Below are 26,009 nucleotides of genomic sequence, written 5' to 3'. Positions count from 1 at the left end.
TTTGGGAAACACATACATGTGCTCAGATTTCTACTGTTGTTACCTGTGTACCAACTTGTAGTCATTATAAAATATGCATTTTTGGATTTTGTTCTGTCCTGAAGGTGGTGATGAAGCATAATGCTGTAATAGAACATTTAAAACAGAAAAAGACCATGACTCCAGCTGAAAGAGAAGAGAATCAAAGGTAGGGAGAAATGTTTATAACCCATTACGCTGGGTCTCACTGTATATCAGTCTCTTCTCTTTAACACACACACACACACACACACACACACACACACACACACACACACAGGAGTTCTGAGTTTGTATTGTTTTTATCTTGATTGACGTTTATTAAATGAGAACACTCAGTACTAAGAGATGCTCATAACTGGTTCCAGTCGCTCTGAAGCTTCCCAGTCACAGAAAGTTTGTACCAACTGTAAAGACATAGAAAAATTATGTCTTAAGCCTTTCAGAATGAAATGCCAGCATTACATAGATTGTGTATTTCTCTCTAGAATGATTGTCTGTAACCAGGTGATGAAGTATATTTTGGATAAGATAGATAAAGAAGAAAAACAGGCAGCAAAAAAACGGAAGCGAGAGGAGAGTGTGGAACAGAAACGTAGCAAACAGAATGCCAGCAAGCTCTCTGCACTGCTCTTCAAGCACAAAGAGCAACTCAAAGCCGAAATACTGAAAAAGAGAGCACTGCTGGACAAAGATCTACAAATTGAGGTGCAGGTAAGAAGGTATTTTCTATCCTCCTGTGTCCAGTGTTTAGCATCAAATTTTATTCTTCTTTTCCCCTTGAAATTTCGATTAAGCTTAAAATTTGAGCTTGTTTTCTAGATTTTACATTTTTGTCCCTAGAGTGAGAAGCAGTGGGACATATGTCTTTTAAAACATGACAGAGATTTTTGTATCTACACGTGTATCGTAATCTCTAAACCACCCACTCGGAGAGGTTAGTCTTTTGATTAAAACATTCGAGGACCCTCTTGGCAATGGCCCTTGTTGTCTGTGACGCAGTCTTGCCAAAAGTTACCAGGAGCCACGTTTCATGAGAAGGGTAGACAGAGAAACTGCAAAATAGTGTTGAAAGAAAAATAAAGTGTGCTCATTAAATAAGACCAGATTCCTTTCTTGTCTTGAAAATGATCTGCAGGCGTGGCTAATCCTCTGCTTACTTAGGGAATTTGTTGAAAATTGAAAGAAGACATCTATTCATACATATTTAAACAGTTTTTTAAAAGAGAAGTGGGCTATACAAAGCATCCCTAGAAGTGCCTTGTACATTTTAAGAAGGTGAGAGGTGTTAAGAAGACACTGGTCATCCTACTAACAAACACTGCACGTAACTCTGAGACATTAGAGGTCTTCCCACTGAAGTCAGAAACCAGACGGTAGTGCCCAGAATCAACATTATTGCTTAGCATCTCTAGAAATTCTAGCTAAGGTTAAGCCAAAGAAAGAAAGGAGATAAAATTTGTTTTTGTGTATGATGTGATTATTATATCAAAACCCCAAAGAAAAAGTATTAAGATCTAAGAGAGAGTTCAGTTAAGGTAGTCACTGCTAGATAAATACTGAGATCACAACCATTGTCCAAGTAAACAAAAATAAGAGCTGGTAGTCTTTGATCATCCCCCCCTCCAAAGATGACCATTTTAAAATAATTTTAGGATATGGCTTATATATATAATTTTTAATAAATGTATTCACATATAAACACATTTTAAACAAAATCAGAATCACGCTGGAGGCAGCATATACTGAACATTTTTCTTTTTCTGCACTGTACATAGTATGCAGCCATTTAAAAATGTTAACTACTGCAAATATTCTAGTATACAGTGGTGGTGTTGTTTCTGACAGTGTATTGCTTATCTAATGAGGAAGAAAAATTATACTTAAAGAAAACGTTCAGCATTATTTTAACTATAGAATTTATTGCTAAGATGATTTAGTTTGAGGAACAACATTCAAACGTATATATACTAGCATATTTTAAACATTATTTTTAATTATAAAGATTTTATTTTTTATTTTCAACATATGTGATTGGTCCTTTATATCTACCTGTTCTTATATCATTTATGCTTGCCTTTTTAAGTAGTAGACTTCATTTTTAAGAGCAGTTTTAAATTTACATAAAAATTATGCAGAAAGCTGAGAGTTCTCATATACTACCCCCAACCCGTTTCTCCTATTATTAACATCTTACATTAGGGTGGCATATTTGTACAATTCATAAGCCAGTATTGATACATTGTTATTAACTAACTAAAGTCCATAGTTTACATTAAGTTTCACTCTTTGTGTTGTATAGTTCTGTGCATTTGACAAATGCGTGATGTCATATAATCATGTTACGTAACAGAATACAGAATCATATTACAGTATCATACAGAATAGTTTCACTGTCCTAAAAATGTGTTGTCTTCTACCTTTTCCTCCCTCCTCCATCCCCCTCTGCTTGTCTTTTCAATATTTCTTACTCATTTTTAATAGAACGTATGCCAACATTTAACTCTTTGAATATCTCATACATATTGTAAAGGTTTTTTGTCAGATTGTTCTATAAAACATAAAAATTCACTTGGAGTAAATTCAGATTCGGTTATTGATTTTTGTTGGTTGCTTTTTCTTTTTTTTCTTTTTCTTCTTTTTTTTTTTTTTAACATTACATGTTTTTATTGTTTTTCATTTGATTCTTCATTTGGAATTTTAAGTGAGAGGAGTTTTGTTTTTGTTTCCTCCCTCTGAGAAGCCTAGTGTAGCACAGCCAGCCTTTAACGTCCAGCAGGGAGCCTGCACTTCCCAGTTCTGAATCTGGAGCCCAGGAGGCCTGCAGTTTTAGCCCTGGTCATGGTTTTGTGTTTCCGTTCCGTAGAGACATTTATATCTTATTCAAGCATGGCTGTCTTTTCAGTTTTCTCTTTTTTATATCTTACTACCATGGGAATGTTCTTGAAGAGGTATGTCAAAGTATGTACCTACTACACTGTCTTGACGATCTTGATTTTCCTAAAATCCATCTCTTTATGCTATAAACACATCATATTATTAGGAAAATGAAACTCAAGATTTACTTTCTTCCCTAGGAAAAAGTTCAGACTTTGTTTTTAAATAGAGAAGGACTGTAGAATTGTCACACAGCATATCTTCTCAGTTATAAGACTATTTAGATTCCAGATAGAGGAAAGAGGTTCATTAAACCAGGATCATTCTGGTTTATTTGTTAGAATTTTTTTTGTTGTTTAAAAACTTGGTCATAGCTCTGATTTAATTACACCAAGCTTGTTCGTGAATGCCAATCACAGTGATTTTTCTCTAGGGAAATAAAAGTTCTTTTTTAAAAAAAAAATTTATTTATTATTTATTTTTGGCCGTGTTGGGTCATCTTTGCTGCACGTGGGCTTTCTCTAGTTGCGGCGAGCGGGGGCTACTCTTCGTTGCAGTGAGCGGGGGCTACTCTTCGTTGCAGTGCACAGGCTTCTCACTGCGGTGGCTTCTCGTTGCGGAGCTCAGGCTCTAGGCGCATGGGGTTCAGTAGTTGTGGCTCGCAGGCTCTAGAGCGCAGGCTCAGTAGTTGTGGCGCACGGGCTTAGTTGCTCCACGGCATGTGGGATCTTCCTGGGTCAGGGCTCGAGCCCATGTGCCCTGCATTGGCAGGCGGATTCTTAACCACTGCGCCACCAGGGAAGTCCAAGGGAAATAAAAGTTCTTTCATCATCATTTCTAAGACTAAGTTGTAGCACAAGGTAGCAGAAGTGTGTCTGTAGAATACCTCACATGGGAAAAAGTATTTTAATTTATGCAAAATTTGTATTGAGAAAATAGCTCTCCTTGCAGTCTTAAATTCTAGCCACAGGAGCACAGTAAATGAGGCACATCTGTCTTACTCTGCTCTGGGCTGGTCAGGCCACATCTGGAGTATCATGTCCAGTTCATGTCGAGACTCACTCTAAGGAGACACAAGGAGATTGGCCAGAAGAAAGCAGCCAGCGGGCGAGGACACTTGAAATCATGTCCTGAGTGATGACTGCAATGACCAGGGCAGGACCCTGGCATGCGGGAGGGGCCGTTCTTTCTACACACTTGCTCATCTTTCTGTCAGACCTCCTTTGAAGAGAACTAGCAGTTTTCTAGTTGTTGTGTAATCTTCATCTTCTGTTTCTAGTTGTTTTAATTGGGTTTAAGGTGTAGTAAGAACCCTCTTGTTTGGAGCTAGCAAGACTCCCTCACTTTAGAGTGACCTGTGGAGCTACTCAGACAAGGGAGGTGATGTAACGTCCTCTGGCCAGAACGTTACATAAGTCAGTTGATGGTCTTATATTCTTTGATTGACAACAGGAAGAGCTCAAGAGGGACCTGAAAATTAAGAAGGAAAAAGACATGGTGCAGGCCACAGCTGTTGCTGCCACCTCTCCCGCCGCAGCACCGGCACCTCCAGCCCCTCCGCCTTCCCCGCCACCTCCGCCCCCGCCACAGCACTCGGGCCCCCTAGCCACGGCCACGGCCACGGCCACGCTGCCTGTGGCCTCCCAGAAGAGGAAGCGAGAAGAGGAAAGAGACTCAAGCTCCAAGTCGAAGAAGAAGAAAATGATCTCTACTACCTCAAAGGAAACGAAGAAGGACACAAAGCTTTACTGTATTTGTAAAACGCCTTACGATGAATCTAAGTGAGTAGATCTTTTTGAGCTCTAGTTTATTTTCTTAAAAGTTTAGCTCAGTTTCCAGTTTTGAAGAAAATGAGTATATCAGTAGCAATGTAAATAAAAATAGTTAAAAATAAGGATAATTATATTTCATCTGTGGTTTTGCAGCTGATATTTTTAACCTTGACACTAGAATAAAAGTTTGGTTCTTTTTCCACGTGTTCATGATTCGTGTTTGTCCTTCATCATATTCTTTTCTGTCAGATAAGCTTTCTGTTGCTCCTTTGCTGTCTCCTCTTCTCTCTGGATCAGCTCCAGATCAATTAGTAATGCTGTCTGGAGAAAGGTGTATTACTGTCACTGCCCAAAGTTGAGATCATCTGTTCTGGAATCTTCTCAACCCCACGATTACATCCAGTCCTAAAGACGACCTACATACGAATGGTGCAAGGGGCTTTTGAGTTTGAGTGGTTTTGGATTTTTATCATTTAATTTTAAGTAATTCTATGTTTTTTGTATTAGAATACTGTAACCTAATATTATTTTTGTCAAAGTTCCCACTTTCTTATTGGGGACCAAAGTCAGAAAAATACAAAAAGTGATTCTTTCACTCATTCCTCAAGTTCTACACTCAAAAATTTGATAAGCATGGCAGCTGGAAGCTGCTTTTGACAGTTGTAACTTGTATTTGGAGATATATGCAAGATTTTAGAGACGGTAATCCATAAACATGGTTACACTTTTTTTTTTCCTATCATTATTATCACTCAACTAGGTATTTAGCTTCCATTTTCAACATTCAAATGCAGGCCAAGTTTTTAAAGCCAAAATTAACCACAGTGTTAATTTTACAGTACCCAAAAGTTTATTTGATTGTGCTACAAAAGTATGATCATTTAGAATTAGGAATGCTTAATGTCTACTGTAAGTGGATGCCTGATCAGTTTGTAAAATAAAATTGTTTAATGATGTTTAAGCTGTAACATTGAAGCTGCTTTAGTGGTGCTATTTAAATTACAGTCTGTTTGCAAGTGCTAAATCAGAACTTTTTGTTGGTAGATTTAGCTCTGTGTTGAATCAAACACAGATCAGTGTAGGCATCTTCACTTTTCACTGTCTTACTTTATGAGAAATTAGACATGATATGAAAAGTAGAACCCTATTGATTGATTTTCCCCTTAGTCCAGTACAAGTCCAATACAATTTTTGTAAATTGACTTTCTTTACAAAAGATTTTCTTTCTTTACAAAAAGATCTGCTTATGGAATTTCCTTAAATAACAAGATGTTTTGGCCTATTTAAAATATTCAGATCATAGAAATTCATTTCACACACAACTTTTTTTAACACCTAAATTGCATAAAATGCGGCACACGTGTACGTATGCTCATTCTCTTGAGATTGCCTCATTATTTTGGGGGTATTTCATATTTTTTAGTTTTTCATTATTCACATTTCAGTATACCGGCTTCATTCATTCCCTATTCTAGTTGGGAAGAGTTAGTGGTTTTTAAGGAGTATTTTGTGATCTCTTGTTCCAAAGTAGGCTGCTTTGGGAATCTAGTGAGAGTGACTAAAACCTGAAATTCAAGTCCTGAGCTCGCTTCCAGAACACACAGCCCACCACCTGGTGAAGGCAACATACCAAAACGCCCTGAAGGCCTCCACGTGCGGCAGTGAAAATCATGCGGGAGTCATAATTCAAAAGAAAAAAGTTAGTGGCAATAGGATACACCACACAACCATCATTCCTTTACGTTCAAAAGCAGGTTAGGTGGAAGCTTGAGGACTATTTCGATTCCTGTAGGCGAGTCTGCCAAGAAACACCTTGGTAGAACCAATGGTATCAGCAAGGCCAGTCTCGCTCCCTGCAATTCACGCTTATTCTTGCCATGACTTGGACAAGGCGTTCCTCCAGGCCATTCGTCAACACTTTGATACACTGCGTGTTTGTCATAGAGATGCTTTTCACTTTACCATTTGGGATCTTACATCACAAAAGACTTGAGGATTAATTAACTGATTACCCACAGTTACACACTCATACAGCCCCATCTCATAGACCCTCTTGCGGTTTTAGATTAACTATCCTTACATCACTCTCCACACCGCGTGTCCCTGTTTTTGAATTGAAGTAGTTCCTCACCAGCTAATTAACCTGGCCACTCCACATCGGCACACGCGTTCTATTAACTGAAAAACTGGCCCATGTCATAGTCTGTTAAAATTAGATTAAATTCCAATATTTACTTAGAAAACTTGGTAGAAACGGAATTACTACATGTACCTTTTTTAGTTTTCTTCTTCATACCATGTTTTGACCATTTATCTTCTACACCTGGCTGACCTCCTGCATGTTCCTTGTAGTGTAACTTCTACTTGGTGTTTGCGCTTTGCTTTGTTTTCAAATTTAAATCGTGAGATACATTTTCAAACCTATCTAAGAAATAGCCCTGATTTTGAAATGGCTTCTGTGGCATAGGTTTGACAGATGTAAGTCTTTGATTCTTTGGCTTTGGTTTTTGTGCCTGTTACAGTTTTACACACATTCATTAAAAGGGAGACATTACCATCAGTGTGTTGTTTATTTTTTCAAATTCCAGTGTGTTTTTAAAGACCCACATTCACTAAACAGTGTATTTGTTGAAATTGATGTGAGCGACTCTATGTCCCCACACTTGATATAGCATCAGATGCTGTAGTTTGTCAGGGTTAGAATGGTTGGATTCAGGATGTTTAGCTGACTCATTGCAGAAAGTTATCCTGTAAGAACGTGAATCAGGACAGGGAAGACAGACTTACGTACCATGCAGCTCAAAATGACAATTACATTGTCATTTTCATTGTGAATGCTTTTAGGTTCTATATTGGCTGTGATCTTTGTACTAACTGGTATCATGGAGAATGTGTTGGCATCACAGAAAAGGAGGCTAAGAAAATGGATGTGTACATCTGTAATGATTGTAAACGGGCACAAGAGGGCAACAGTGAGGAATTGTACTGTATCTGCAGAACACCTTATGATGAGTCACAGTGAGTTCTGATAAGAGCATCATATTTAATAATGTAGGAAGCCAAATTGCTCTGACTGGTTACTTATTTGTTTTAAAATAAAAAGCAAGGTATTTTTCTGCATATATTATACACTTACATTACAAATTCTTTTCCAATTTTTTTTCTCTTCTTCCCTCTTTACCTCCCCTTCAAAATTTATGTTGCTTCATAGTGAATGTTTGAGATGCATTGGGAAAAATGTGGTTTAACGGTAGACTTGATTCTTCAATATGTAACATAGAAATTAATGAGATTAAAATAGCCTGACTTGTTTGGACTTTATCAGTGTTTTGAAATGGTGCTTTATTGCAGGTTAGAAAAACACTAATTTGGGTACAAGCTCCGAGACTCTGTTAAACAGCTTTTAGGATTTTGAACTCCCAGTTGGGTGGCCAATATCGGCTTCCCATTTGATATGGTATTAGTTGAAAGATTTTTGTCTTTACTTTGTTTTGAGCTTTAAAGTCAATTAAATGTTTTACATTTTTCTTCATATTGGTTCTCCAATTTTGACAGTGTTCTTAAACCTTTAATGCTTGTTCTTAACATCAGAAATACTAAAGTAACTCGTTGGAATGTCAATCTCCAAAAGTATTAAAACAATTATAATACTAAAACTATTTTCTATCCCAGGGTTAGAATATTTTCGATGCATGTTTTATTACTTGTTAAAGTAAATTATAAGTAATGTGATCCCATCTGTTTTGAACTCACATTTCCATTTCGGATCTTGCAGATTTTATATTGGCTGTGATCGGTGTCAGAATTGGTACCATGGGCGCTGCGTTGGCATCTTGCAAAGTGAGGCAGAACTCATTGACGAGTATGTCTGTCCACAGTGCCAGTCAACAGAGGATGCCATGACAGTGCTCACGCCGCTAACAGAGAAAGATTATGAGGGTTTGAAGAGGGTGCTGCGTTCTTTACAGGTGAGAAACCACTCTCTGTGCAGCATTTAAAGATGAAATCAACCAGCGTGGCCTTGGCAACACGCCTGGGGTTTGACCTTTACAGCCTTAGAGCACCTGACTATTTAGTGACTCCCAGCTGAAGTGCTCCACAGACTTCAGTACTTCCCGTGCCGACTGTTGTTGTTTAGCTAATGCTCATGTCTAAAATGACTCATTATTTTTAACCTAAATTTTATTTTTAAAGAAAACTATCTTAACCACCATTGATTGAAAAGCAATTTGATTAAATTCTAGTGAGATACAAATGCTTATCTAAGGCTCTGAGCCAAAGCCTTCCCTCCCTTATTAAAAATAAGAAGGGGGCTTCCCTGGTGGCGCAGTGGTTGAGAGTCCGCCTGCCGATGCAGGGGACGCGGGTTCGTGCCCCGGTCCGGGAAGATCCCACGTGCCACGGAGCGGCTGGGCCCGTGAGCCGTGGCCGCTGAGCCTGCGCGTCCGGAGCCTGTGCTCCGCAACGGGAGGGGCCACGACAGTGAGAGGCCCGCGTACCACAAAAAAAAGAAGGAAGATGGGGGTGGCTTCTAAGATTAGCAAGTATTAGAGATGTATTCCAGACATAGGAGTGCTAGATTGACACTTCCTCCTGTTGTAATCGTAATTAGAAGCGTTGAAAGAACTGAAATGAGAACAATAGTCTCAATATGTGGTTGAATGTTATTTAACATCACCGCCACATCCTTAGCCTGCAGAGGTAACCATTCCACACTTGGAACCCATCCCACTCCAGTTTAATAGGTGTGATTGCAGTGCCAACATCGCTCATTTGGCAGGTCATCGTGAAGAGACCAGAGTACAGATTCCTTGACTCCTCAGCTAGTGCTCCACCATCCCCGCTCCAGGCCAAGGTCCCAGATCTCTCTTTGAGAACCATTGTTACAGGGCATACTCGTCTGAGATAATTTGTGACTACAGCAAAAATCATCTAAGTATAAATAATTTCATCTCTCAAGTTTAAAACTGACTTTTCCAGTTTAAAGGTCGATGGATGCAAGAACTCAAATGGGAAACTTAAGTGAAATTATCATTTCCACCTGACAATAATGATGTCTTTTTTTTTTTCATTATAGGCCCATAAGATGGCCTGGCCTTTCCTTGAACCAGTGGATCCTAATGATGCGCCAGATTACTACGGTGTTATTAAGGAACCTATGGGTAAGTGCTTGAGTTGAACTTGGAGTTTTTTCAGAAGTCTCAGCAGCTACTTCATTTATCATCCAAAAAATTGACATATCATGAAGATATGCTGAGCAAGACTGGTGAGAGTCCAAACTGGTATACGGTCATTTGTAGGATAAACTGGGAGTACGTATTAAAGTTCAAGTATGTGTACCTTTGGACCCAGCAATTTCATCTCTTAGGATTTACATGTGCACAGGTATGTTGTTCATCACAGCAGTGTTGATAATTGCGGAAATACTGAAAATGAAATAAATAGCCATCAGTAGAGGAGTAGCTAAATCAAAGGATGAGCAGAGTATTCTCTACTGTATAATGAATGAAATCAGTGAACGGATTGGGGTCCTTGTGAGCCTCTCATCTTTCCTGTCACCTCTTCTTCATCTTTTCCTGAAGGAGAGCAAAGGTAGAAATCCAAGAGAATATAGCCTCATTGCCCAGAAAATAAAAATGGTACTAAATAACAGCTACAAGTAACTGTACAGTAAGTCCCCTACATAACAAACCTTCAAGTTGCGAACTTTCAAAGACGCGAACGTGCATTCGCATGTCCAGTCATGTAAGTTAGTTCACGTGTCTGGTGTACATTGTCACATGTGTGCATCCTCTACAAGTGGTTGTGCTTTTGTGTACTTTACTGTACAGTACTGTATAGAGTACAGTAGTACAGTATCTTTATTTCAAGCCCAGGATGTCTGGAAGCAAGCGTAAAAGCATCAGTGATGTAGCTGGTACTACTGTATACTTTTCAAGTATACAGTACTGTACAGTACTGTAAGATTAAAACTGTTTTCTATGTATTATTTGTGTGAAAAGTATTACAAGCCTATTATAGTATAGTACTATATAGCTGATTGTGTTAGTTGGGTACCTAGGCTAACTGTCAGACTTACGAACGTGCTCTCAGAACAGAACTCATTCATATATAGGGGATTTACTGTATTAATATGAACAGCTACCGGTGATTATATTAAAAATACTTTATCTACGAAAGAAGTTATAGAAATTAAAACATAGCTAAAGGCTTCCAAAACTGCCAAAAAATTAGCTCTAGCTGATGAAAATATTCCAAACAGCCAGCTAAGCATTTTTTAAATGGGTATGGTTTTATTGTATATTTGAAAGTTGCTAGGAGAGTGGATCTTAAAAGTTCCCATCACCAAAAAAAAAAGTTTGTAACTATATGCGGCGATGGATGTTAAATAAGAGTATTGTGGTGATCATTTCTCAATATACACAAACATCAAATCATCGCATTGGGACTTCCCTGGTGGCGCAGTGGTTAAGAATCCGCCTGCTAATGCAGGGGACACGGGTTCTATCCCTGGTCCGGGAAGATCCCACATGCCGCGGAGCAACTAAGCCCGTGTGCCACAACTACTGAAACCCGTGTGCCTAGAGCCCGTGCTCCGCAACAAGAGAAACCACCGCAGTGAGAAGCCTGTGCACCTCAACGAAGAGCAACCCCCACTCACTGCAACTAGAGAAAGCCCGCGCAACAACGAAGACCCAACACAGCCAAAAATATATAAATTAAAAAAAAAAAACATCGCATTGTATACATAAAGGTACCACAGTGTTCTATGTCAATTATACCTCAGTTTAAAAATAAAAGGAAAAAATTAAAGGAATTAAAGTTCAACCAGGTTTTTAAGGAAAAAAAAAGAAAAGAAAAGACGGGTTGTATTGACGGCAACTTCAAAGATGCGGAAACACGAAGAAGAGATAAATGAGGGTTTATCTTTGGGAAGAAAAACCATAAATAAGTAAGTAGCCGTTAACCTCTATCCTCCTCATGTCTAAGATAGAAGAAATTAATCATTGTACACATTTCAGATTTGAATAGTCTCCTTTGAGAAAGTACCTGGGGTGTTTATTTAAATAAATAGATGTCTTTTGCTTCTAAAAATAACGTGATTATAGAAAATTTAGGAAATAAAAAAAGTAAGAAAAGATAAATGCACTTTTGATCTTTTTCTCACTGAATGCTATCACATTTTGGTGTGTGTGTGTGTGTGTGTGTGTGTGTGTGTGTGTAAAAATTGAAACCATATTTTTTTTTTTTAAAAAAAGAAAAATATTGAGATCATATAGTAAATGTCTATGGCATTTTCCTGTGTCATTAATCTTCAATAACTTGATATTAATGGCTTTGTATAGTCTGTAAATTGAATATGCCTTAACTTATTTAGCCAAAATTCTTTTCTTGAAGAGCTAGAATGTTTGCCTATCTTTTCTTTTCTTTTTTTAATACCACCAAGATAAACAGCATTTTATGTGGGTATGTCCATACAGATAATACAGGTCTCCCGAGCATATTGTTGAAAGAAATAGGAAAGTTACAGAGCAATCCCTAGGTTTTAAGCAGTAAACAGTTGTATGTTTTCTAAGGATACGTACATGTGTTTAGAGATGCATAGCAAATGTCTGGAAAGATACAGACTAATGTGATTGATTGATTAATTTATTATAAATTTATTTATTTATTTATTTCACTTTTGGCTGTGTTGGGTCTTCATTGCTGTGCGTGGGCTTTCTCTAGCTGCAGTGAGCGGGGGCTACTCTTTGTTGCAGTGTGCAGGCTTCTCATTGCGGTGGCGTCTCTTGTCGCGGAGTATGGGCTTTAGGTGAGCGGGCTTCAGTAGTTGTGGCATGGGGGCTCAGTAGTTGTGGCTCATGGGCTCTAGAGCACAGGCTCAGTAGTTGTGGCACACGGGCATAGTTGCTCAGTGGCACGTGGGGTCTTCCCGGACCAGGGCTCGAACCCGTGTCCCCTGCATTGGCAGGCGGGTTCTTAACCACTGCGCCACCAGGGACGTCCCCCTACATCGTTTTTAATTGTATGACATTAAGGTAATTTATTTAATCACCCCTCCATAATGGATTTCTCGGCTGTCTGCAGTTTTTGCTGCTATAAATGACACTTCTGTGAACATCTTTGTGCATCTGCCCTGTTCATGTTTGTTTTCTTAGGAAAAATTTCTAGAAATAGAATTTCTGTGCCAAAGGGTATGTATACTGTTTAGGCCTTTGGTAAGTATTTTCAAATTGCACTTCAGCAGATTGAACCAGTTTCCACTGGTAGCCTATATCTGTACCCTTTTCTCTGCACACTTGAAAACCCTGAGCATTATCACTCTTTCGAGGAGAAAAATTTTTCTTTGTAAATATTTATTTCGAAAGAATATGTTTGATGTACAAACGCAGATGTTACAGAGATATAGGGAGTAAAATGTAAAATTTACCACCACTTTCATCCACCTTTAGAGGTAGCCTCTGTTAATAGGCTGATGTTATATAATTTTTAATTTCTGCTAATTTGGGCAAAGGAAGTGACTCTTTGGCTTTGCCTGTCTTCGGTAACTAGTGATGTGCCTATTACTGTTTGTACTTCTGCATGAGTTCCCTATGTATGTATTTTGCCATTTTGCTCTTGATATCTTCATACTGTTGTCAGTGTTACTTAAGGGTTATTTATAAACTAAGGATATTTTAATGTTTTATGGCAATTTTTTGGTCATATGATAGTTTTTAACATTTTTTTAATTCAAATCTATTAATTATTATGAATTCTACCTTTAGAGTTGTATTTTTAGCCTTTTTCCCTACCCTAGATATATAAATACTTACCTGTATGTTCTCCTAGTAGTTTTTTTTTTTTTTTTAAGGGATACTAATTAAGTTGAAATCATAAAATGCCCAAACACTACTCACATACTTTATTACAATTAGTCAGGAAGTGCCCAGAACTTAAGTCTGAACATGGTGATATTCTGGCGGGCTGTGTTAAGCTTTCCGCCTACCTGTACAGCTTATGTGACCTACACAGAATGGATGCGCCGAAGTCTTGTTTGGAATTTAATCAAGCTGGGTGCATTTTTGTAGTTGTTCTTGTTTACACGTTTTTCCCCTACCTGCATAAACTGGAACTATCAAAGACGTGTTTGTGTGTTAAAATATTATACGTATAACATAAAATTGCCATTTTAACTACTTTTATATGCACAATTCAGTGATTAACTACATTCATTTTTGTCCTTAAATTTTAATCCACCTCGGATTACTTTGGCATATAGTGTGAGGTAGAAGTTTTCTTCATATATAGGTAGGCAGTTGCCTCAACCCAATTTATTAATGAATTCTTCCTGTCTCTGCTTATTTGAAATGATATCCTCAACATAGGTGAAATTCTTACGCTGAGTACAGTTAGGTCTGTTCCTGCTTTGAATTCAGTTCCATTAATGTTTGTATCATGTTGTGCAGTGCCACACTTTTTGTTATCACCGCTTTATAAATTTTTTTATATAAATTTATTTATTTTATTTATTTATTTTTGGTTGCATTGGGTCTTCGTTGCGGTGCGCGGGCTTCTCGTTGCAGTGGCTTCTCTTGTTGCGGAGTGTGGGCTCTAGGCACGCAGGCTCAGTAGTTGTGGCACATGGGCTTCGTTGCTCCGCAGCCTGTGGGATCTTCCTGGACCAGGGCTTGAACCCATGTGCCCTGCATTGGCAGGCGGATTCTTAACCACTGTGCCACCAGGGAAGTCCCTATAATTTTTTTTAATGTCTCATAGATTAAATTTTCTCCCTTTACTTTTATTTTTCAAATGTTTCTAGATATTCTTACACTTTTATTTTTTGAATGTACTTTAAAATTATTTTCTCAAATTCTAAAATAACTATTGAGATTTAGTTAGGAATTGTGTTATCTGTCAATCCTAGACTGATTTGAGATCACTGACCTTTTACTCTCCCAGGTTTTTATGTCATATTGTATATGGAATTTTCCTTCAAGCACAACTGTCTCCTGGGACCCACTGTTATTTTGGGTGGATTTAGCTCAGTATTCCAAAGCAGTTGTTACCTGTGTACCACCCTAGTAATTTTTTTCATTTCTGCATACTACCTCTACTATTACATACTGCTATTTTTATTCATATCAGCTAATATTTTTCCCTTAAGTTTATTTTAAGTAGACACTTTATATCATTACCAACATAATCGGTAAGTCAGTATCACTTGTCACCAATGAAAGGTAACAATAAAAATTTAAAAGGAAAAAAATTATATTATTAAAGTCTAATACGACATCACAAAACCACAGAGATTTTAGCCTTAATTCTGGACTCCTCCTTCTCTTTGTACATGTAAGGTATTTAATCAATTGTTTGCATGTGAAAATGTGTTATACTTAGATCTGTATTGTTCATGTTGGTGTAGTGTTTCCTTTGTTTCAAACCAATTGAATAAAGAGTTATTCTCTGTAGTTAATTGAAAGTAAAAGACCCTTCTTAACGGTAGCCAAGATTTATCTTTTAGACCTCGAATCAAAAACAAAATTGGAAAAGTGCTTCTATATTCTTCAAGAATTGCTACGTAGTCTTCACTGGTAAACCAGCCTGGTTCCAGGACTGCCTGGGCAAGGTGTTACGTATTCTTATGTGTCAGAACTGCAGGCAGTATTCACATTGGAACAACCTTAAAGCTTTGAAAATCTTTTACATTTTGTTTTTAAGACCTTGCCACCATGGAAGAAAGAGTACAAAGAAGATATTATGAAAAGCTGACGGAATTTGTAGCAGATATGACCAAAATTTTTGATAATTGTCGTTACTACAATCCAAGTGACTCCCCTTTTTACCAGTGTGCAGAAGTTCTTGAATCATTCTTTGTACAGAAGTTGAAAGGATTCAAGGCTAGCAGGTAAGCAGATGTGTTCAGCACTCTGAACTAATTCAGCTCCTAACGAGAAATTGCTGGGTTTGTTTATGATCTGCTTAAAATGATAGTCACCTTTTAAAATTCAAAAAGCATTTATCAAATGCTTACAGAATGTAAGATGCTGTCTTAAATGCCATGGGCCACATACAAAGATAGTAGTAGTAAGGATTCTTGCTCTCACTGAGTTTACCAAAGTATAAAAATGACTGTTCTGGGACTTCCCTGGCTGTCCAGTGGTTAGGACTCCACGCTTTCACTGCAGGGGGCCAGGGTTCGATCCCTGGTAACTAAGATCCCGCAAGCCGCGCGGCCAAAAAAAAATTTTTTTTAACTATGAAACTAATAACACAGCATATAGTAGGTGAAATGCTCAAAGACTGGTAGAATTCAACAAAATAATGTTTAAAACACAAGACTGTTCTGTAGGGTAGAGGAAGGGGAAGACCACGAAGTGGGGATTTAAGCGCTTTCTCTTTCATTTGTGTTTGCTGTATCTTTGAAATCATAAGTTGTTTTATTCTTCTGGGTTTTTTCTGCGGACAAAACTACACTTTGATCCAAGTCCACAGGCCTTTTCCTTGAACCTCTAGTAACATAAAAACATTGAGCAGCTTTGCATGCTCTTCAGGTACTGTGACCTTCGTGCCTTCTGTTTCTGACCTTCCGCACCTGCTCCTTCCCAAGCCCATGACTTTCTTCCTTTCAGCGGAAGCCTGTTTCCCTTTTCTTTGAGAGCTGCCACCCCTCTGTAGCCCTGAGATTCATTGTTCACCATCCCCCATCCACCAGCCCGCACGCTTGATCCTCCCTAGTCAGATTGGGTAGATCTTGGCTGGGCTGGGGTCTGGGCATCTGTGTTACCTAATGAACTCCCCAGGGACTCTGCATACCAAAGCATAAGAATCAGTGCTCTACCTAGTCATTTTTCTCTGAGGAAAATCTTCAGGGTATTTTCTCTCCTTCTCCTGTAACAAGGTAGATCAAGAACTGTACCTCAGAGTCAGTTTGCGTAAACTAAACGTGAAGGACAAGCACAACTGAAGTATCCAATCACCTTCTCAGCGAAGGAGTCAAAAACTATAGGCAAGGAGGGAAGGAAAGCAGGTAGGTGGGCAGGCAGGCTGTCTAGACCACCAACCAAGAGACTTCACAGAATCTCTAACACTTTCCCATTTTTATTGTTGCCTATCTGTTAACCCGTTAGCTGTAAAACTTAAAATGGAAGAGGACTTACTTAATATGACAGAGTCCCCAGGAAAATAATAATAAAGGAATAAAAAGGGGTAAACTCAGCGTGGTGAAAGGAATATGGTAGAAGTTAGTTAGCTGATGAGATTTCAGCAGATTGTGAGGTACAGCAGATGGAAGGCGACTGACCGGTGAAGGCGGGCAAGCGCAGCCAGACTCCTCCTCGCGGGCACCTCAGCAGACGTGACAGCCTGCCGACCAGTAGGACCCCAGACAGCCTCCAACACGGAGACTCTGAAATAGAATCGAAGGCTCTAGAGAGTGGGAGGAGAGAGGGGTTAACTGAAGATCTAAATCTGGGCTAGTCACACCCTCCTTTAACCCCAGTGTGCAGCCTGCGTAGGAAGCCCAAAGAACTGGAAGAACACAGGGTCCTTCTCCAAAGAAGGAGAATAAACCGTCTGCAGAGAACTAGAGTAGACAGAAGGGAATGGGACCCAGAGGAAAATCCCCTGATCTCTGAAGGATCGGCTCCCTCATTCTAACGCTGGGGCTCTCAACAGGACAATTTACTCACCACCACCCCGTAAGGGATATTTAGCGATGCCTAGAGACATTGCTGTTTGTCACACTTGGAGGTGGTTTGTGGTACTGGCATCTCATCAACAGAGGCCAGAGATGCTGCTAAACATCCCACAGTGCCTAGGATAGCCTTAAAGCAAAGAATTATCCAGCTCCAAAATGTCAGTTGTGTTGAGACTGAAAACTCTGATTTAAAGCAAAGCCTGCCAGTCAGTAAGCCACACACACATGCACAGGGTTCTCCAGGCACCCATCTAGGCTGTTAACTTACTCTTCATAAGTGAGAACAGACAGGGACGGATGGATAGGTAAGGACAGCCTGCAGTGTAAAGGAGAAAAAGGTCAAGATGTAACCGAAAAATAGATTCCAGAGAGAACAAGAGAGAGCTTTAAAAAAAAACAAAACAAGCCTCTAAGTCATGTCCCGAGAGAAATTTTAGAAGATACTGCATCTGCAAAATAGTGCACAGGATATTAGAAATAAAGAACAATCTGAGAAAAAGAGAGTAACTGGAAATTTTTTAAAACTTACTGCACACATTGAAAGTTAAAATCAAGGAACTCTCAGTGTAAAGAGCAAAACGACAAGGGGATGAAAAATAGGAAAGAAAAAAATGTTATAAAGTATCCAATATTCATTTCATGGAAATTCCAGGAAGAAAGAACAGAGAAGACAGAGGAGAGGAAATTATCAAAAGACTACTGTAATATAAGAAAAATTTCCAAACCAGCGAGAGGCACACAACTTCAAATCCAAGCGAAACTATTCGTTCAAAAAATGGTTATTGAGCCCCGGCTGTGTGTCAGAATTGACTATAGCAGCAGATCAAACCGAGTTCCCGCTCTCCACAGAGCTCATGTTCCTGTGGGATAGGGAGATGGACTGGGGCCGGGGTCGTGAAGTGGAGTGGATAAACAAACGTGTAAGCCAGCTGGACAAGTGGGAAAAGGCCCACCGCACATACACATCACTGTGAAATCTCCAGAGGCTAAGGATGGAAGAAGCTCTTCTGAAAGCTTGTAAACAGGATAAAAAACAACTTACAAATTAACAGGAATTAGACTGGTATCAGACTTTTCTCTAGCAACATGGAATGCTAGAGGATTATGGAAGAATAAATCCAAAAGTTTGAGGAAAAATGAAGTCTGTGTCTAGCCAATCAAGCGTAGAGGCAGAATAAGTACGTTTTCAAGTCATATAAGGATTCAGAAAGGGCTGCTTTTCCTTGCATTCTTTCTTAGCTAGTTATTTTAAGATGTGCACTAGCAAAATAAAGAAGCAAATCAAGAAAACAAAACACCTTGAATTTCAAGAAAGCAAAGAGAACGACTCTGACCCAGAGTGACATTTGTACAGCAGGCCCATGCAGCAGGCAGTTCAAATTGGAGCAGGAGAATGGAACACTCCCAAGAGGGATGCGTCTGGAGGAAAAAAATTGATTCCTGCATTAGATAACTTAAGAATGTAAGGGGGGAAATGAAAGTCAATTAGAAACTCCATGAAAGGCAAAAAGTTGTATAGGTTACTAAGAATGCCCTCCTAGCAAAAGATTAGGTGCTACAGAGAAAAATATTTACATAGTCATGTAAACAGTACATTGATTTTCAACTTTTGGAATGTCTACAGACAAAGCATGGAAAGATTTAATTTTAAATTACAGAGAAATAAAACTTGTACTCAAGAAGGGAGGAGGGAAAATGGTTACATGAGCTCAGTTCTCGTTTGCCATAGGATTTAAACAATATAAAGTTGATAAAATAAGAAATAGCAGTGTAAGAAATCTAACTACCTAAGAACTGAAAGTTCCAAGTAATTCATCCTAGGGAGCCTGGTTTTCAGGTTGAGTGAAGATAGGACAGAGGACCACAACTTATTACAGGCCCTCCGTGCTTTTTTGCTTCTCGCTTTGTACCTCTTGTAGTTATTACTACAATTAAATTTCTAAAACTGCTTTTTTCAGCTGGAAAGGCTTTAGCCTTTGGTGGAAGTGGAAGCTGGGGGATTTGAATCCCACCCTGCTGCCAGGCTTGCAGGCAGGACGTAGAGGCGGGGATGGTGGCGGCAGCTGCTGAGGTGGGCCTGCTGCAAAACCAAGGGACTGGGGGGAGGAGAGGAGGCCCAGAGTCTGGGTCTGCACGGTGAAGGGGCCGCTCGGGAGAGCTTGCCATTTGGTGGTTTCATGTAGCTTTTTATTATATTCTGGTTTATGTAATTTTTATTAAAGAACATGGGAGCCAACTGAGAAGTTTGCTCAAGTCTGCTTATGTAAATAAAATGATATGTGAAGAGATGTTAGGGGATTTTTGTTGATTTCCAGATTTAGGGCAGAATGAAACATATATGTAGCCAGTCACTGAAATATTATTTTTTATGGATTTCCAGGGTTTCCTTTGCCGTATTTCCCCCCCCCCCCTTTTTTTTTTTCTTTTCTTTCGGTACACGGGCCTCTCACTGTTGTGGCTTCTCCCGTCGCGGGGCACAGGCTCCGGACGCGCAGGCTCAGCGGCCACGGCTCACGGGCCCAGCCGCTCCGCGGCATGCGGGATCCTCCCGGACCGGGGCACGAACCCGTGTCCCCTGCATCGGCAGGCGGACTCTCAACCACTGCACCACCAGGGAAGCCCTCCCCATTTTTAATTTGTGATCTCCAGCATTATTTTCATAACTGTTCTTTGTTATAATTCATCATTTATATCATCCATGTTCTTTCTTTTCTTACAGATTGTGATATCTTTAGTCTGAATTTTTAACTGGAATCAGAACTGGATGTTGGGGTCACTCTTTTATTGTACCACTTGATTACCTAATTCAAAATTGCCCCCCAGAATTCAGATGAGTTAATATAATTTTTTAATGTTTAAAAAAAGATGTATAGTAGTAAGCAATTTATTCTAGCAGCCATGTTGAACAATGTATTTAAGAATTGTAAACTCCGAGAAGACTGTATTTATATACACTATTGCAATAGAACATACTTGATAACTGTACAGTAACTTGGTTTACTAACAAAAGTTGTTAATAAAACTGTGAAACTAGAAAGGACACTTTCTGAAATTTAATAGAAAAATGTGATTTTAATACTGTTATTTCTCTCCTTCTAATATATTTTTTCCTTCATATTCTCCAACTCAATGTAAATAAATGCGCTCGTACACACACACACACACACACACACACACACACACACACACACACACACCCCTTTTACCACAATGGTAATGCTTCTGTAAATGTCTCTATTTGTTCCTTTGGCTAAAAATGTTGTATTGGACATACATATATGTATATATATTTATATTTCTTTTTTTTTAATATTGGCTTTTTCCAGTGAATTATCATGTTTAGTGTACAATGAAAATTTTTAATTTTATAGGGTAAAAATTTCCTACTTGTTCTCATATATTTGCTTGCCACGGGTGAATGAAAGAACATGGCTGCTTTCCCCAGACAGACTGACCCTGGCATCCACATAAAGCATCACTGTTTTCAAAAATGAAGGGTGCTTAATTGTTCCCTTTTTTCTGTATTCTGTAGGTCTCATAACAACAAACTGCAGTCTACAGCTTCTTAAAGTTCAGCGTGTTAACCTAACATAAAACACAGCAAGAATCTGGTTGAACTGTTTTAAATTAAGGAGCCAGATGTTTTTAGTCAGGTTATCCTGACAAGACTTGACCTAAACTTCGTTTTTATTGGTCATAACAGTCCAATTATATTCTTGGCCAATTTTGTCCAACGGACAAGGGAAAAGCAAAGTCAACGACACCATTATCTTGTCAAGATCAAATGGTTTTACTATTGTGGCAGAAGCGGGAAAACTTTGTTTATTGAAGAAAAAAAAAAAAGAAAGAAAGAAAGAAAAAAAGATAATATGGGGTCAAGTGTAACTCCATGGAAATGCCACGTCTGCTCTTCAGTGAAGAAGCTGGTTTAGAGTCTCACAGAAAACTTTCGACTGTATTTATTTATTGTTGCAAAAAAGACGCTTTTTTATTGCTGCCCTCATTTGTCAGCTAATTATTTTTTCTTATAAAATCCAGCCCCAGTTACATGTAATCCATTCTGTATCTTATCATGATTCCTGTAGGTAAAAGTACAAGACGACCTCTAGATGTCTTTTCTTTCTATGAAAGGAGCTGCTATGTACACATGTGCACACACACACACACACAACTGGGAATCAACAATGAGTTTATTGTTCATAGTAGATAAAAATTAAGCTTGCATAAAGATTGGGCTAAGTGGTCCTGGACTACAGACTCTGTTGCCTTGAATATAACAGTACAATTTGTCATTTACTCTGCACCAGGTTAAATGAGTAAAATCTATTTGAAGGTATCTTGTTTGTAAACATTTGTCAGATTCTAATTTTTTTCTTTTTGTATTAAAATTCAACTATGGATGTATATGAAACAAAATAAATGGAGATAATTTTTCTCCCACAGACGGTGTCTTTGAATGTGCGCTAATGATTCTCTGTAAGCCATTGAGGGGAAAGGGAGGGCTGCAAGGTAAATAAATAAAAGGCAGAAAGATCTGATTGTACCTGGATTTCTCCAGGGTAGTAGTGGTCCTTCATTTTATAATTCCCAGCCCACTGTCATCACATCGAAGAAAAATATTCAGGGGTGCTAATCCTGTTGCATCAATTGATCAGACTAATAAAAAAGGTAATGTGACAAAATACACATTGCCTTCATCTGTACGTTATATGATACCAGGCAAATTATCAGTTACAGACCACTACTTATATTTTATGAAGGGCATTTTTTAAAATGACTTCATCCTTTTCGTATTTGTTTGTTGGTTGAGTTTTTTGGGGTTTTTTTTTCCCACATAAGAAGAAGTAGTGTAAGCAGTAGGGGGAAAAAATGGAAGCAGCAGAGGAAGGCGTATTTTGCATGTTTTTCCTTTCAGTGTTCTAATCTTACATGTTGTATTTCTTCATTGTAATAATAGCTTCTGTGAGATCTGCCATAGTTGGTTTATGCAGCTTTGAAAAAATTTTACTAGATTTTGCACTAATTCGTATTAGCTTTGTCCTACCAAGTTCTGGAATTTATCCAATTATTGTTTTTTAAAAGTTTCTTTCTGTTTAATATCACCCTGCTATGCAAAACCTTTCCCGGACCTTAGTTTCTTAAAAGAAAGACGTTGCTACAGTTCCCAGTTCTTTCTTCTTACAGGCTCAGGTGTACAAGTTATTCTGGGTTAATTTTATCTAATGAAGCCCATTCCTTTTTGTACATAAAAATATCACTTAAACTTATGCTTACAAACTAAAGAGACTAATTGCTCAATATTGAAAACATGGAAACAGTTTTTGCTTAAAATACTAACATGGAAGTAGTCAAATATAGGTTATTTTGTCCTTTTACTTTTAAAAAATGTTACATATTGTATGCACTGTGCCGATGCAAGAAATCCTACATTTTAATGAATTATAAAATTATTCTGCATCTCATCATGTCACAGTATTTCTGTACTATTTATTCATATATATATAGATATAGATGGGCTTAATCATTGAAAACTTGTTGCAGAAAGAACTTTCCTACCTGTAGGCAATAGATTGCTATGTTTTTAAGAGATTGTGGCAAATTTAAACAGCAGTTCTTTTTGTACGTAATAGGACATTTCATCCTAGAAAAATAAAGTAATGTTTTTGACATTGGATTTGGTGCGGTGTCTAATGAAACAGTGGTTGGTTGGTTAACATATTTTCTGTAGATGTTGGCATTGCCAAATTGTACAAAAAAGGTAAATTTTGTGGGAATCCTCAGGCCAGGAATATGTTAATTTCATGTATGTATTTCATAGTATAAAGCCTTTTGCAGTTTCTATCACCATATAAATACATAGACATTTTATAGTTTTATCAACTACAGAGCTTTAGTGTTTCAAAAGTAATTTTTGGAAAAACATGCATTCTTATAACATACTGAGTTTCAAAAGCTGCTTTTCTACGCGTATTTGACAAGCTTCTGCTACTCAATAAAATATACATATTACAGCTATTTTGCTTTCAATAATCCAAGTAGTAGAATGCACATTTGTTATACTGTTAGGATTTTTCTATACAGTCTTTGGGCTTGTATATATGTTTAATTTGCATCAACAGATTTCCTTTGCTAAACGTATTTTCAATGCTTGTTATATTTCATCTGCCAGGTTCACAATCCTTGAAACCATTTCATAAAAAGTATTTTCATAATATTGGTAAGGCTTTTTTCTCCTACCCAAATTCTGCAGGATTTGCACTTTAGTTAATGTCCTGCAGTAGTTTTAAAAAATTGTGAACTTTCAGAGATATTTTCTAAAGTAAAACAATTACCTTTTTATATTTCAAGTGGCCTGGAGTGTTATTAAGAGACTCTGAGATTTGCTGCTGTTTGTAATCTACCTTCCTGGAATCTGCAAATAAAAGTTCTTTCCCTATTTCTGTTCATTTGTTAGGCAAACTCCCTGCATCTTTGCGTGTTTCTGATACTAAAGAGCCAGTGTGGTGACCTTTTAAATCTACACACTTATCCTCATGACTGAGGCCATTACCCATAAGTGTCAGATTTCTTGTCCTTAAAATGAGAATGGTGATCTCTCATGAGCAAAGTAATGTCTTATAAGTACTTGGGGGAAGGATTTTTAATAAATTGAAATATTCTGAAGTACTTCTGGATACTTGGAACAAGATACCGAAAAAGACATTTTCTAGGAGATCACACCCCGCTTGATCCAATTTGGACCAAATTCAACTATAGAAATAAGTACTATATTTTTTAAATGATAAAGTCCTGTACCCGAAATTGAAGTTACTCATTGTAGGTAGTGGGTCAGTTTTTAGGTGTTTGCATATACCTGTGTTTGATCAATCTTAAAAATGATTTTAAGAGAAATATAAACAGTGCTAAGTGATACGTTTCAAAGACAGTTAAAAGCTAGTACAAAAAAAAAAAATGCAAGTTTTATAGACCTTTCCCTACCAAAAGAAAAACACTTTTTTCCGCTTGGGTTCCAACAGCTTAATGGAAGGAGGGATGTGTTGAGCTCCTCTTGAGGGCAACAGGGTATTTTATCGTGCCCGTGATCCTTTAGTCTTTGGAGCACAAACCATGTGCTAAGGAACATCTATCAACAGGAGAAAAGGATTCGGAACTACAGTGAATTGGGGAATTAAAATTTTCCATAAAATTAAAAGATTGTACCGAAGGTACTGATTGAATATTGAGAAGATTTTCCTTAAACTTTTTTGCCTAACCTGGAATTCCCAGTCTGTGCACCGCCTCCTGTGCATATATCCCCATATGCACCACTGTTCTACCTCATTTGAGCCTCAATCACTTTCTTTTTCTTTCCCCCCCTCGGCAGTGCCTCTTGGCATGCAGGATCTTAGTTCCCCGACCAGGGATTGAACCCGAACCCCCTGCAGTGGGAGTGCACGGAGTCTTAACCACTGGACCGCCAGGGAAGTCCCGAGCCTTGCTCATCTTTCATTGCAAACCTGGTCTTGAATGATGGCCTTAAGTTTAACAACGTTTCTAAGAAACTGGCCTGCTTATGTTTGCCAAGGTGTACATACTAACCGTGTGACCTCCAAGTATCACACAGATCATGGTTTTGGCACTTTTTGTGTGATTCCAAAACTTCTCAGAAACGGAGTATTATCAAAGCAATCTAATCAAACCCTAACCCTCAGGCTTATATCAAAGTGATTTTTTTTCTATCTTTTAAACCAGAGCTATTTATAACACTTCTCTTTATGCTCTAACATCTGACCATCCAACTAATAATTTATCTATTTGGCCATTTTGTAATTTTCCCCATGTTACTCAGGATCACCACTTAGCCATTTGACATTTAAAAATTCGGCTTTGGTTTTTGTGACCGGTGCTACTTCTGTCTTCGTTAATTTTTATCCTAAAGAAAACTAACCCAGAAGCTCTTCATTCACTGCATACTCTAATCTACTGCCAATGGTTTGTGTAATAATGTAGTGGATTCCCAAGAAGCAATTCTAAGATAATTTTTAATAAGCTTGGGCAGAACTCATTCTTGGCAAATTCTCTAAAATACTCCTCAGTTAATGCTTTACCACGGCATAGTCAGAACCTCTCAACTTTTATTTTACCTCTTTGCCCCGTTTGGGACAAATAAGGTAACAGTATCTCCCGTCACAATCAGTTATGTCTTACAGTCTCTCTGTGCTGTCCTGACATCCTGTGTGTATATAGTGCTTCTGCGAGGCCTTTAAATTCTCTGTGCCATTACAGACTAATGACACATCCTGAGCTTCAGAGTGAATCTCATCTGAGACCAAATGGACTGTTTTTGTCTCTTCAGTGGAGTTCTTTTTTCTATCTTTCTTTAGGCAGTAATCTTCAACCATGGATTATCAGTGTCTCTATTCACAGTGTTTCAAATTAAAGCACAGCTTGGTCTTCTGAAAAAAAATTGTTAATGTCTTTGTGGGCTGAGGTATAAAATCAAGAATAAATTCAGTTCATGATTAAATCTTTTTTCAAGCCAACTGGAAAACGTTTAAAATTCACGTGCTTGCAAGCCGTCATTAAATATTGGTTCCAGGGTTTTTGGAGTAAGTTTGAGAAATGCTTTTTCCCAAACCTTTTGGGGCTCAGTGAGGCTGAAAAAACCAGGTGCATCCAAGATC

At 38.2% G+C, this 26,009-nt stretch overlaps 1 protein-coding gene across 15 annotated transcripts in view; it reads left to right on the top strand.

Moving 5' to 3' along the window:
* BPTF (bromodomain PHD finger transcription factor) overlaps nt 1-21,650 on the top strand; it is a 144,742-nt gene extending 123,092 nt beyond the window's left edge. For 9 of the 15 annotated variants that reach the window (XM_024130490.2, XM_024130487.2, XM_024130488.2 and 6 more), the window contains 8 exons: nt 105-187; nt 507-732; nt 4,348-4,676; nt 7,512-7,685; nt 8,443-8,635; nt 9,745-9,829; nt 15,369-15,555; nt 20,879-21,650. In XM_024130490.2, coding sequence (XP_023986258.1) covers nt 105-187; nt 507-732; nt 4,348-4,676; nt 7,512-7,685; nt 8,443-8,635; nt 9,745-9,829; nt 15,369-15,555; nt 20,879-20,915 — 1,314 coding nt within the window. In that variant the 3' untranslated portion in view covers nt 20,916-21,650. Of the gene's footprint in view, nt 1-104; nt 188-506; nt 733-4,347; nt 4,677-7,511; nt 7,686-8,442; nt 8,636-9,744; nt 9,830-15,368; nt 15,556-20,065; nt 20,502-20,878 lie in introns of those variants that run through there. The other 6 variants (XM_007125971.3, XM_007125968.3, XM_007125969.3 and 3 more) reach the window with 3 other exon arrangements.
* The last annotated feature ends 4,359 nt before the right edge of the window (nt 21,651-26,009 follow it).

Source organism: Physeter macrocephalus, chromosome 14 (genome assembly GCF_002837175.3).
Source record: "Physeter macrocephalus isolate SW-GA chromosome 14, ASM283717v5, whole genome shotgun sequence".
NCBI lineage: Eukaryota > Metazoa > Chordata > Mammalia > Artiodactyla > Physeteridae > Physeter > Physeter macrocephalus.
The sequence above is the reverse complement of the archived record's forward strand: the minus strand, read 5'-3'. Positions and strand labels throughout refer to the sequence as shown.